This window comes from Littorina saxatilis, linkage group LG5 (assembly GCF_037325665.1).
Source record: "Littorina saxatilis isolate snail1 linkage group LG5, US_GU_Lsax_2.0, whole genome shotgun sequence".
In the NCBI taxonomy this organism is placed as follows: domain Eukaryota; kingdom Metazoa; phylum Mollusca; class Gastropoda; order Littorinimorpha; family Littorinidae; genus Littorina; species Littorina saxatilis.
The window spans coordinates 62,561,143-62,573,860 of NC_090249.1; the positions used below are offsets into that span (position 1 = coordinate 62,561,143).

Genomic DNA, 12,718 nt, shown 5'->3' on the forward strand with positions numbered 1-12,718 from the left:
AACTGATATTATGATCGCAAGCAAGGTCATAACTTTACTTTCTTTCTTTCTTTCTTTATTTGGTGTTTAACGTCGTTTTCAACCACGAAGGTTATATCGCGACGGGGAAAGGGGGGAGATGGGATAGAGCCACTTGTCAATTGTTTCTTGTTCACAAAAGCACTAATCAAAAATTTGCTCCAGGGGCTTGCATCGTAGTACAATATATTACCTTACTGGGAGAATGCAAGTTTCCAGTACAAAGGACTTAACATTTCTTACATACTGCTTGACTAAAATCTTTACAAAAATTGACTATAATATATATTCTATACAAGAAACACTTAACAAGGGTAAAAAGAGAAACAGAATCCGTTAGTCGCCTCTTACGACATGCTGGGGAGCATCGGGTAAATTCTTCTCCCTAACACGCGGGGGGTAGGTCATAACTATGTCATACATTAAGGGCACAAATAATATAATAATCATTAAATATTCTTTCTTTCTTTATTTGGTGTTTAACGTCGTTTTCAACCACGAAGGTTATATCGCGACGGGGAAAGGGGGGAGAGGGGATAGAGCCACTTGTCAATTGTTTCTTGTTCACAAAAGCACTAATCAAAAATTTGCTCATGGGGCTTGCAATGTAGTACAATATATATTACCTTACTGGGAGAATGCAAGTTTCCAGTACAAAGGACTTAACATTTCTTACATACTGCTTGACTAAAAATCTTTACAAAAATTGACTATATTCTATACAAGAAACACTTAACAAGGGTAAAAAGAGAAACAGAATCCGTTAGTCACCTCTTACGACATGCTGGGGAGCATCGGGTAAATTCTTACCCCTAACCTGCGGGGGGAAATAATTCAATATTAAAATAAATAATTGTTAACCATGTTAAATGTTTACAGTACCATTTTGCATAACATATGCACATAATGGAATACAGTCATGATTATTGTACAGACTCAAGGGAAATGTAGACAAACATGCACACATAGCATTGTAAGGCTATCTTAATTAAGCCACAAAATATTTGGGCGAAGTCGACTTTTCTCTTCTCACATTCTGCTGTTAACAGTTTCTTGCAAACAGTACTCCTACGCTTACATGTGCAGGGTGACCCCCTGCAAAAATGTCGATTATTTGACCTAAAATCTTGCCACTTTGTTGACTACCCATGCATAAGCTGAAGTTCATGTATACCAGATATGACGGAATTCGGTAAAATAATGTATTGAAGTCACATGTATCAGAATCTTTGTGGGTTGCATTTTGTGGGGGGTCACCTTGTATCATTATCATGACTGAGTCTGCAGAGTATATCATTCACTTAACTGACAAAACATTCAGACACAGTACAACGTACAGTCCAATCTGCCCTGACGACAACCTCTCCATAACCACCGCCTGCCCACTAAGACAATCCCAAAACATCTCCAACAGGTTGGTGTTTTTTGATAGCCCGCATATCGTATATACGGGGCATATGGGTTTCACTCTGTCTTTTGTCTATCTGTCACTTCAAGTTATTCTTCTTCTGCGTTCCCAGCCATGTCTGTCACTTTAGACTTGTATCTCTGGTACTTATGGGTCGATTGAGCTGAAATTTGGTGTGTAGCTTGGAATTAGATTCCTACCTGTAGTAAAAGAGGAGATATGAGCTTTATACGCCTTTACACAGCCAGCAACGGAATAAATGGGACGATTAAGCGCTTCATCAGACAAGCTACTGTATTACATTCACACCTCATCAGACAAGCTACTGTATTACATTCACACCTCATCAGACAAGCTACTGTATTACATTCACACCTGATCAGACAAGCTACTGTATTTCATTCACACCTCATCAGACAAGCTACTGTATTTCATTCACACCTCATCAGACAAGCTACTGTATTTCATTCACACCTGATCAGACAAGCTACTGTATTTCATTCACACCTGATCAGACAAGCTACTGTATTTCATTCACACCTCATCAGACAAGCTACTGTATTTCATTCACACCTGATCAGACAAGCTACTGTATTTCATTCACACCTCATCAGACAAGCTACTGTATTACATTCACACCTCATCAGACAAGCTACTGTATTTCATTCACACCTCATCAGACAAGCTACTGTATTACATTCACACCTCATCAGACAAGCTACTGTATTACATTCACACCTGATCAGACAAGCTACTGTATTTCATTCACACCTCATCAGACAAGCTACTGTATTTCATTCACACCTCATCAGACAAGCTACTGTATTTCATTCACACCTCATCAGACAAGCTACTGTATTACATTCACACCTCATCAGACAAGCTACTGTATTACATTCACACCTCATCAGACAAGCTACTGTATTACATTCACACCTCATCAGACAAGCTACTGTATTACATTCACACCTGATCAGACAAGCTACTGTATTTCATTCACACCTCATCAGACAAGCTACTGTATTTCATTCACACCTGATCAGACAAGCTACTGTATTTCATTCACACCTCATCAGACAAGCTACTGTATTTCATTCACACCTGATCAGACAAGCTACTGTATTTCATTCACACCTCATCAGACAAGCTACTGTATTACATTCACACCTCATCAGACATTACTGTATTACATTCACACCTCATCAGACAAGCTACTGTATTACATTCACACCTCATCAGACAAGCTACTGTATTTCATTCACACCTCATCAGACAAGCTACTGTATTTCATTCACACCTGATCAGACAAGCTACTGTATTTCATTCACACCTGATCAGACAAGCTACTGTATTTCATTCACACCTGATCAGACAAGCTACTGTATTTCATTCACACCTGATCAGACAAGCTACTGTATTTCATTCACACCTGATCAGACAAGCTACTGTATTTCATTCACACCTGATCAGACAAGCTACTGTATTTCATTCACACCTCATCAGACAAGCTACTGTATTTCATTCACACCTCATCAGACAAGCTACTGTATTTCATTCACACCTGATCAGACAAGCTACTGTATTTCATTCACACCTCATCAGACAAGCTACTGTATTTCATTCACACCTCATCAGACAAGCTACTGTATTACATTCACACCTGATCAGACAAGCTACTGTATTTCATTCACACCTCATCAGACAAGCTACTGTATTTCATTCACACCTCATCAGACAAGCTACTGTATTTCATTCACACCTCATCAGACAAGCTACTGTATTTCATTCACACCTCATCAGACAAGCTACTGTATTTCATTCACACCTCATCAGACAAGCTACTGTATTTCATTCACACCTCATCAGACAAGCTACTGTATTACATTCACACCTCATCAGACAAGCTACTGTATTACATTCACACCTCATCAGACAAGCTACTGTATTACATTCACACCTCATCAGACAAGCTACTGTATTACATTCACACCTCATCAGACAAGCTACTGTATTAATTCACACCTCATCAGACAAGCTACTGTATTTCATTCACACCTCATCAGACAAGCTACTGTATTTCATTCACACCTCATCAGACAAGCTACTGTATTTCATTCACACCTGATCAGACAAGCTACTGTATTTCATTCACACCTCATCAGACAAGCTACTGTATTACATTCACACCTCATCAGACAAGCTACTGTATTTCATTCACACCTGATCAGACAAGCTACTGTATTTCATTCACACCTCATCAGACAAGCTACTGTATTACATTCACACCTCATCAGACAAGCTACTGTATTTCATTCACACCTCATCAGACAAGCTACTGTATTTCATTCACACCTCATCAGACAAGCTACTGTATTACAAAATAACACGAAAAAACCTTCACTACACATTAGTTCAAGACTAACATCATGAGATCTGTCATGGAATAATAACATGTACTAATCAGAGCTTGTGCAAGAGTATCCTGGATTCGTTGATAAGCAGGTTGACTGTCATTGTCAACACACAACAGACTGCAGTCTGTATACCCTGTCTGACACACAACAGACTGCAGTCTGTATACCCTGTCTGACACACAACAGACTGCAGTCTGTATACCCTGTCTGACACACAACAGACTGCAGTCTGTATACCCTGTCTGACACACAACAGACTGCAGTCTGTATACCCTGTCTGACACACAACAGACTGCAGTCTGTATACCCTGTCTGACACACAACAGACTGCAGTCTGTATACCCTGTCTGACACACAACAGACTGCAGTCTGTATACCCTGTCTGACACACAACAGACTGCAGTCTGTATACCCTGTCTGACACACAACAGACTGCAGTCTGTATACCCTGTCTGACACACAACAGACTGCAGTCTGTATACCCTGTCTGACACACAACAGACTGCAGTCTGTATACCCTGTCTGACACACAACAGACTGCAGTCTGTATACCCTGTCTGACACACAACAGACTGCAGTCTGTATACCCTGTCTGACACACAACAGACTGCAGTCTGTATACCCTGTCTGACACACAACAGACTGCAGTCTGTATACCCTGTCTGACACAAGCAATGAATGTGAATGCCGTCAATACCCGTAGCATTAATACATAAAGCGGTGTTATGAAATGTACTGGCACATGCATCTTGCAATGCATATAGATATAAATGACTTTAAATACATGTACATGATAATTTAGTCAAATACAGTTGGTTTAAAAAGATATATGGCTTTATCTGTGTTTGGTCAGTTTCATGTACAAAAGCACAACAACAGGAACAGCTAAAGTTCCTGAACACTACTGGAAACAAGAAGACATCAAGCAGCAACAAGATGATCTCAACAACCCTGTCAGCACAATACAGTATTAAAGACAGACAATATTGATTAACAAAAAAACAAAAACAAAATCAGACCTCCTACTTTATGCTTTGGTACAAGGGATCCTGTACAGCTGGGCTGGTTGTAATCAGGTTTTCTTGGCTAAGGCTGGAGTTCTATCTGAAGTCTTATACTGTGGGACTTGATTTTGCCCCCCCGCCTGTGTCGTAAGAGGCGACTAACGGATTCTGCCCCTGTACGTGTGCCTGTTCTTGGGCTCTGTCTAATGAGCGTTCTCTTGATCTGGGGCTCTGTCTAATGAGCGTTCTCTTGATCTGGGGCTCTGTCTAATGAGCGTTCTCTTGATCTGGGGCTCTGTCTAATGAGCGTTCTCTTGATCTGGGGCTCTGTCTAATGAGCGTTCTCTTGATCTGGGGCTCTGTCTAATGAGCGTTCTCTTGATCTGGGGCTCTGTCTAATGAGCGTTCTCTTGACCTGTACGTGTGCCTGTTCTTGGGCTCTGTCTAATGAGCGTTCTCTTGATCTGGGGCTCTGTCTAATGAGCGTTCTCTTGATCTGGGGCTCTGTCTAACGAGCGTTCTCTTGATCTGGGGCTGGGTCTTATCAGTGTATGTCCTTTCTTGCTTTGTGGGCTGGATCCCCTAATTGTTGTCTTTATCATCAATATTCTCTTGTTCTGGAACTGAATTTTATGAGCATTTTTTCTTCTGGGGCTGGATGTTAACAGTATTCTCTTCTTCTGGGGCACAGTTAACTAAACAAAATGTGTAGTTAATAGTTATGGACGGGGTTTACTGTGGTTTGCTGTATATTTGTATCAAAAGACCCTATCAGTATTCCAAGCTCTTGTAAGCTCTCGCAAACTTCACAGCATAGCTAAGTATGTGGTACAGCGATCTCGCGCGAGCTGCAAATGCAGAGGTTCGAAGTTCTCGCGGCGTTGAAAGCATATCAAACAGCGTGTCTCGCGGATATCTTGCGAGAGCTGCTGGGATACCAAAAAGGTCTATACAACTTATAAGCTCTTTCCTAAGCTCACAGACGTTGCCTGTTAGCTTTAATTGGGTGGTATAAAACATTCTCACTCACTCAGATCTCTCAGATGTACAGGCACTATCATCTCCTGGCAGTGTGTTCACTACTTCAAACACTGACTACTGTTTCTGACTGTTTGTTCACTACAAATTTCTGACTACATGCATTCCTTCCTATTATTTACACCTCTTTGAGGTCATGTGTTGATTGTCACTCCAGATTCGTTGAACGGATGTTCAATCATACGCAATGTTATCGCAACACCTGAAGCAAATTCTTTCAAACAAAATACAAAAGAAAATAACACAAGCTAACACAGCCTCACATACTGACAGCTATTAGCTTACATTACAACAATACAAAACAGGTTGCATGTGAGTATGAATCAAGAATAAAGGTAAATAGTCAGTTTCTCCTTGGTTTTATCTTTGTGGAAGTAAGTTAAAACTGAAAAGGTGTTCAGGCATACGCGGAAAATGATAAAACATTGTGCCTCATAACACAAAATGATAAAACATTGTGCCTCATAACACAAAATTAGTCAACAAAAGTAACTGACAAACATGCAACCCAAAATTGAAAAAGAAAGAAAGGTGTACAGAAATCGAGCAACAACTAACTTAAAAGAACAATCTCAAAACACACAGCCCAAAAAACAACTTGCAACAGGGCCTTGCAATCAAAATACAAACGTAAAATCAAAAACTTGTCATTAAAAACGCACAACTTACTTAAAAGAACATTCTCAAAACACACAGCCCAAAAAACAACTTGCAACAGGGCCTTGCAATCAGAATACAAACGTAAAATCAAAAACTTGCAATTAAAAACGCGCAACAATTAACTTAAAAGAACAATTTCAAAACACACAGCCAAAAATGCAACTTGCAACAGGGCCTTGCAAAAATGAACAGTAAGAGGTTAAGTTTCTAAAAACATAAAAACTAAATCAAAACAAGTGCAGGTAACTTTTCCTGTAAGAGTATTCTATGACTAAAAAAAATAAATGGTGGAGTAGATGTGATTCAGTGACCAAAAAGTATCGTGACATTCTTTTTCGTTATTGGCTGCAACTCCCACATACACTCGTTGGCACGAGTGGGCTTTTAGTCGTATGACCGACCCTCCCCCCCCTCCCCACACCATTCAGACATAAAATGACCAGTACAGCCACAGAACCTCTACTCAGTCTTGTCATTCATTAAACAGATGAAACATAATCCTCACAACACCCAGTTTCATTTTGTTCAAGGAAGGATACCAATCTTTGTAGCACCCACCCTGTTTCATTTTGTTCAATGAAGGATCCCCATCTCTGTAACACACCCTAAACACCCAGTTTCATTTACTTCAATGAAGGATCCCCATCTCTGTAACACACCCACCCAGTTTAATTTAGTTCAATGAAGGATCCCCATCTCTGTAACACACCCACCCAGTTTCATTTTGTTCAATGAAGGATCCCCATCTCTGTAACACACCCACCCAGTTTCATTTTGTTCAATGAAGGATCCCCATCTCTGTAACACACCCTAAACACCCAGTTTCATTTTGTTCAATGAAGGATCCCTATCTCTGTAACACCCACCCAGTTTCATTTTGTTCAATGAAGAATACCCATCTATGTAACACATCCAAGACAGGTGCTTGCAGTCCACGGAAGGTGGAAGGAAAGGGCTGTGTAAAGTCTGCAATACAGGCTGTCAATTCAGACAATAAATCTGATTCTTCGCTATTTCACCCCAGTGTCGATAATGCTGCAAAGAATAAAACAAATGCAGTGTCTAGACTCAATAAATATTATTAAATGTCCACTGCATGTCATAAGTTCCACTTCTTTCTTTTTCTTGAGGTTCTTTTTTTGAACCCAAGTTCAATTGTAGCTGTGACTCCCAATGTTCTTTCTTCTCATGCTCAGTACTCCTCTACTTTTCTCTAGTCTTTTTTTGAACCCAAGTTCAATTGTAGCTGTGACGCCCAATGTTCTTTCTTCTCATGCTCAGTACTCCTCTACTTTTCTCTAGTCTTTCCATCTCATTAGTCTTTACCTACAAGGAGCAATGAGGCGACAGTTATGAAATTTGAATACTGTGTAATTCAGATGTCATAACCGTTGCTTCCTTTCCCCTTTCGTCTACTACTACTGGGCTGCTGCCCGTACATCCTGCCCTGATGCGTGGCCCCGTGTTCCCCACTTGAGACCGTTTGCTTCCCTCTGCTCCCTTCTTCCACAGTCAAAGTAATGTCCGCATGGTGCCTGGCATCACCTGAGGCCCCCACCACACCGACGTGGCGAGGCAACGAATTCGACAATTTCATGTTGGTGGCGTGGTAACCGTCCGGCTTGCCGCTCAGGTCATCCAGCTCTGGCCGCACGTCATAGCAGACCGACTCGTAGAAGGTGTACTTGTCACACGACAGGCAGTTCTGGATGTTGTCGGTGGGGTGGAAGAAGGCGTAGTAGAGAAGCTGGAAGACGATGTGCATGATGAAGAAGATAAGCACGACGATGAAGCCCCACAGGTGGAACCACTTGCCCAAGTCCGAGGTGAAACGGAACCAAAAGGCAAGCATGAAGAAGTTCTCGATGTAGAAGATGATGTAGAAGATGAGGAAGCGGTAGCGGGTGTGACCCTCACGCAGGTTCAGAAAGCAGAAGAGCATGACGTAGCCGCAGATAATGTTGAACACCTTCTCCAGACAGCGGTGAGCGTAGAAAGCGGTGCGCTGGTTGATGAGCCAGCACGACGCCACCACCCAGTGAAACAGCAGGATGCCAAACACCCACACTTCAAAGGCTGAGGCGAACATGGCGATACACAGCACACGCCCGCCGGTCTCACAGGCTCGCCACAGGAAGTAGAAAGGCACACTCTTCAGGCTCATTTTGCTTTTGTCTTCTCGAGAATTGCGCAGCGAGCGGTGGTAAGACACCAGCGACACCGCCAGACTGCTCCAGGACGACAGCAGAGCTACTGCACGTATTGTGTCTGCAACAAAACAACAGTGTTATCATAAACAGGAACGTTGTGCTTGTAGAATTCAGACAACAAGCTATAAGCATTTGGTAAAGACATGCACGCAGAAGGTTAGAACAGACGCTGACTTGACCCACATTAACCTGACTTGACCCACATTAACCTGATTTGATCTCTGTTTCATTGATTTTTGCTTAATAAAACACTTCCGACCTTTTGTTGGGAAGAGTAGATATTCTGGACTAGTGGATTTTACTGTCCCACTAGATTTTGCTTGAAAATGTTACTCTTCATTAGATAATACAGACATTCACTCAATTGCTATACTGAATGAAAGAGTGTGACATGAAGTTCTTGTACATCATTGTAAAGAGTGTGAATGACGTTTTAGTTTAGATGTCAAGCGCTTAGAGCAAGCCTTTTTAACGAAAGTTTTTGATTTAGCGCTATATAAATGTTCTTATTGTTATTATTATTACTATTATTATTATTATTAAACTGAGTAGAGATTGGGAATGCTAATTTTCAGATTTTCAGGAAATGTTATTTTGGTTTAAACAAGTTTATTCAGTAAATTTCATTGGAATATTGCCGCATACATGAAATGAGGAACATGGAGCACAACAAGCTAGGCTTATAAGCGTACTCTTAAAAGCAAATGAAATTTGGCGGACGATTTTAATATAACAAGTTTAAAATAATGTCAAAATAATAATGGTGAATTATGGTAGGGTTAGGGTTTATTATTTTAATGGTGGGATTTCTATAGTCACCCTGCAAAGCATCTGGGTAAAGCAGTCGTGCCAGCTATGATGTAACATTTCCATTTATAACTCCTTTTGATTTTTAAAAGTCACACTCATCCCACATGCACTCTCTCCTCAGATGAGACAGTAACTCATATATATATATATATCTGCTCTCACTTCCTATCAAGTTGTCCTCTGGACTTGTTACTATGGTGATGTAGAGCTGCCATGTTAACTGTGGCGCCGATTCCAGGAAGCTCTCGAAGAGTCTCAGCAGACAGTTGTCGACGTCTTCGTACAGCATCCACCAGTGGAACCTGCGCCTCTCCTTGTCAGTCAGGCTAGAAGAACAGCTCTTCCGGCCGTAGTGCAGGTACTCCACAGTCCTGCAATGTAGCGCAAACAAAATACAGGCATGGCTCCCCACAGACGCTCAACCTAGGGGGTCCCTGGACCCCAAACTTTAATTTGTAGGGGGTCCTTGGACCCCCCCAGTGAAACTTTAGAGGGTCTGAAGATCAGGAGGTTCATTGTCTTGCTCTCAGAAGGCACATTCCTCACCCACACATAACCCCTGAAGCGCTCGTGTCAAAGTAATGCTGACTTTTTGAAACTCACAAACCCTTTTCAAAAACATAGTAATCATACGGGTTAGATTAACTCAATAAATTTGCATCAGAACAGATCTGGCAGAACATTTTCTGAAAACAATACTGATGGTACACATGTATGCTAACGAAAACAATACTGATGGTACACATGTATGCTAACGGATATGTAGTGCGTCCTGAGACCCCCTCCACGGAAGTTTTGAGGGTAAAACAAAAAACAGAAGGACTTTTGGCAGTTCTGTGAGACCTTCACAAAATATTAGTTTGGTTTACTTCGTAAATATGGGTTAGCTGAGATTCGGCAGAGTGTAAGTTCTTGGCTTTTCTGTGTGGAAACTAGTAGACAATTACATTACATCAGTCTCAGACGGTAATTTAATGCGTCCTACGACCCAGTCTTTTCAAGTTTAGTGCGTCACAGGAACCTCTTCAAGAATTTCAAGTCCTTTTTTCAGCTTTTAGTGAAAATGAAATACAGGGACGCACAGTTTTTGGAGCCCTGTACAGTACAGCCCGGGGACATACAATCAAACCTGGGCAAAATCAAGTCAAAACTGACATGTTTTTACAATTTCACTCCATCTTTGAGTTTGACTCTTAGGTAAAAATGACTTCAATCTGCACAGCAAAATGTAACAACTGGAATAAATGCATATACATGGGTGAAACCTAGGAAAATCAAATTGACTGAACATTTTTTGAGGCAGGGGTTCAGGGGCCGCCCAGGCCCTGGCGGGGTACGGGGCAGGGCCCTGTTAGGGGGTCCAGGGGGCAACGCACCCCCGGCCGAAAACGAATTTTTGCATTATTCATTGAAATTTTGTGGCCTTTCCTGGCAAAAAAATACACTATCATGCAGGTCAAAAAAATACCTTCAGATTCTAATGATATGGTAAAAAGGGTAAACAAAATCAAAACAATTCACATAAGTAATCATTTTTCTTTTGTATCCTTTCACACTTGCATCTTCCAACACAACGACACAATTGATAACAATTAACATTGACAACAGCCATACTACATGAAATAGAAAGTGAACAACTGAACAACTGAAATAAAAGTTCGAAATATTTAATTATAAGAAGCAAACATTGCCAGACAGGCATTGAAATAAATGATGAAACAGAATGTCACACATGCAAACAGCATGATGTAGCACTGCACAAAGTAGCCACTAAGCAGTAGCATCTCTTATAGTGCAAAGTTCTCAAGGAAAAGCACTTGAGTTTCAAGCACCAAACTTATCACACACAGTTTTAGTTTCATGAACTCCAACCAGTCCCATCGCCATTTGTTGGCTAGACCAGCATCAATAAGATCTGTCCGTGCGTTTTCCGTCGAAACCGGCATCTTTGTCGCAGAAATCGTGTCACCACTTTGTAATGCCTGCCAAAACGCGAGAGAGCTTTTTTTTATATCGTGATGCAGAGCGAATCCGAAAGCGAAGAAACCTCACCTACGAGGTTTACCGCGAGCACGGGCAAAAGCGCTTCCGTTTCCAGGCAAACTGCAACCGATTCACTATAGCAGTTCAAAAACGCGTTCCGCAAGTAGTTTCGTTTTTTTTCCATTTTTTTTCAGTTTTTTTTTAAATTGCGGATTGACGGAATTTCCGTCAGACTTATTTTCAGATTGACAGATTTCAGTCTATTGACGGGCTAGCTTCACCCATGCATATATTAATATTTGTTACTGTCGTAATAAGAACAGCAGTTTCATACCTGACGACCGGTCCAAACTGAAGAGCAGTGAAGAAAAAACGGCAGAACCAAACCTTTGAACGGGTTTCGTACAAGTATTGATTGGCCGAAGGATTCTTTCTCATAACTTTCTTTTCCATGCGGTAATCTATGATATACCAGTGCAATCCAAAACAGCAGGTCACAAGAGAAGGGCCAATAATCAGACCTGCAGTCACACCGCCGTAAAACCATTTTGAATCAAGGAAATAATCAACTGCTAGCATGATATCTGTCACCACATCCACGAAGTAGATTAAAATTGACCCTACTCCAATGAGAGCATCAAACCAGTTAAATGTGTAGACGAAATCTCTGCTCTCTGATCTTCTGCGTTTAAACCCCATAGCAACATCTTTGCTGATTTTGACTGGCATGTCAACATGGTCCGACCCAGCAAGGCTTCTTCTGCTGTCTCCAGACCTTGCTGTTGACCTTGACGACTGCGCGCCCCTTGCACTGTCGGCGATGGGATCGCCTCCTCCATGATCACATTCGTCTTGGCTCCTTCCTGCTAGACCTTCATCGCCGAAAACGCTGCCGTCATCACTATAGCGATATCTGTCGCCACTGGTGCACTGCAGTTCAACTGTGGCTGAACCATCCCCCTCATCTCCAACAACACAGGACAAGTAGTGCTCCTGGTGGCTCAAACTACGACGCGTAAACAGCGCTTTGCTTCCCTCCATCTCTCCTTGACACAAAGTCTCGTCTACCGCAACACATTAGCCATTATAAATAAATGCAAGCAATTATCGCATGCAAATGTTTGGATGGCTGGAAACTTAGGCCGACTTGACAGCCATGTTTATGTTAGCGGG

General features: G+C 41.5%; 1 protein-coding gene across 1 annotated transcript; it reads right to left on the reverse strand.

Moving 5' to 3' along the window:
* Positions 1-3,696: 3,696 nt before the first annotated feature.
* LOC138967666 (XK-related protein 6-like) lies at positions 3,697-12,704 on the reverse strand. Its single transcript, XM_070340305.1, has 3 exons — positions 11,880-12,704; positions 9,725-9,933; positions 3,697-8,810 (listed from the first exon to the last, which is right to left on the reverse strand). Exons 1-3 carry the CDS (start codon positions 12,584-12,586, stop codon positions 7,918-7,920), a joined length of 1,809 nt encoding a protein of 602 aa, XP_070196406.1. The 5' UTR covers positions 12,587-12,704; the 3' UTR covers positions 3,697-7,917.
* Between the last annotated feature and the right edge of the window lie 14 nt (positions 12,705-12,718).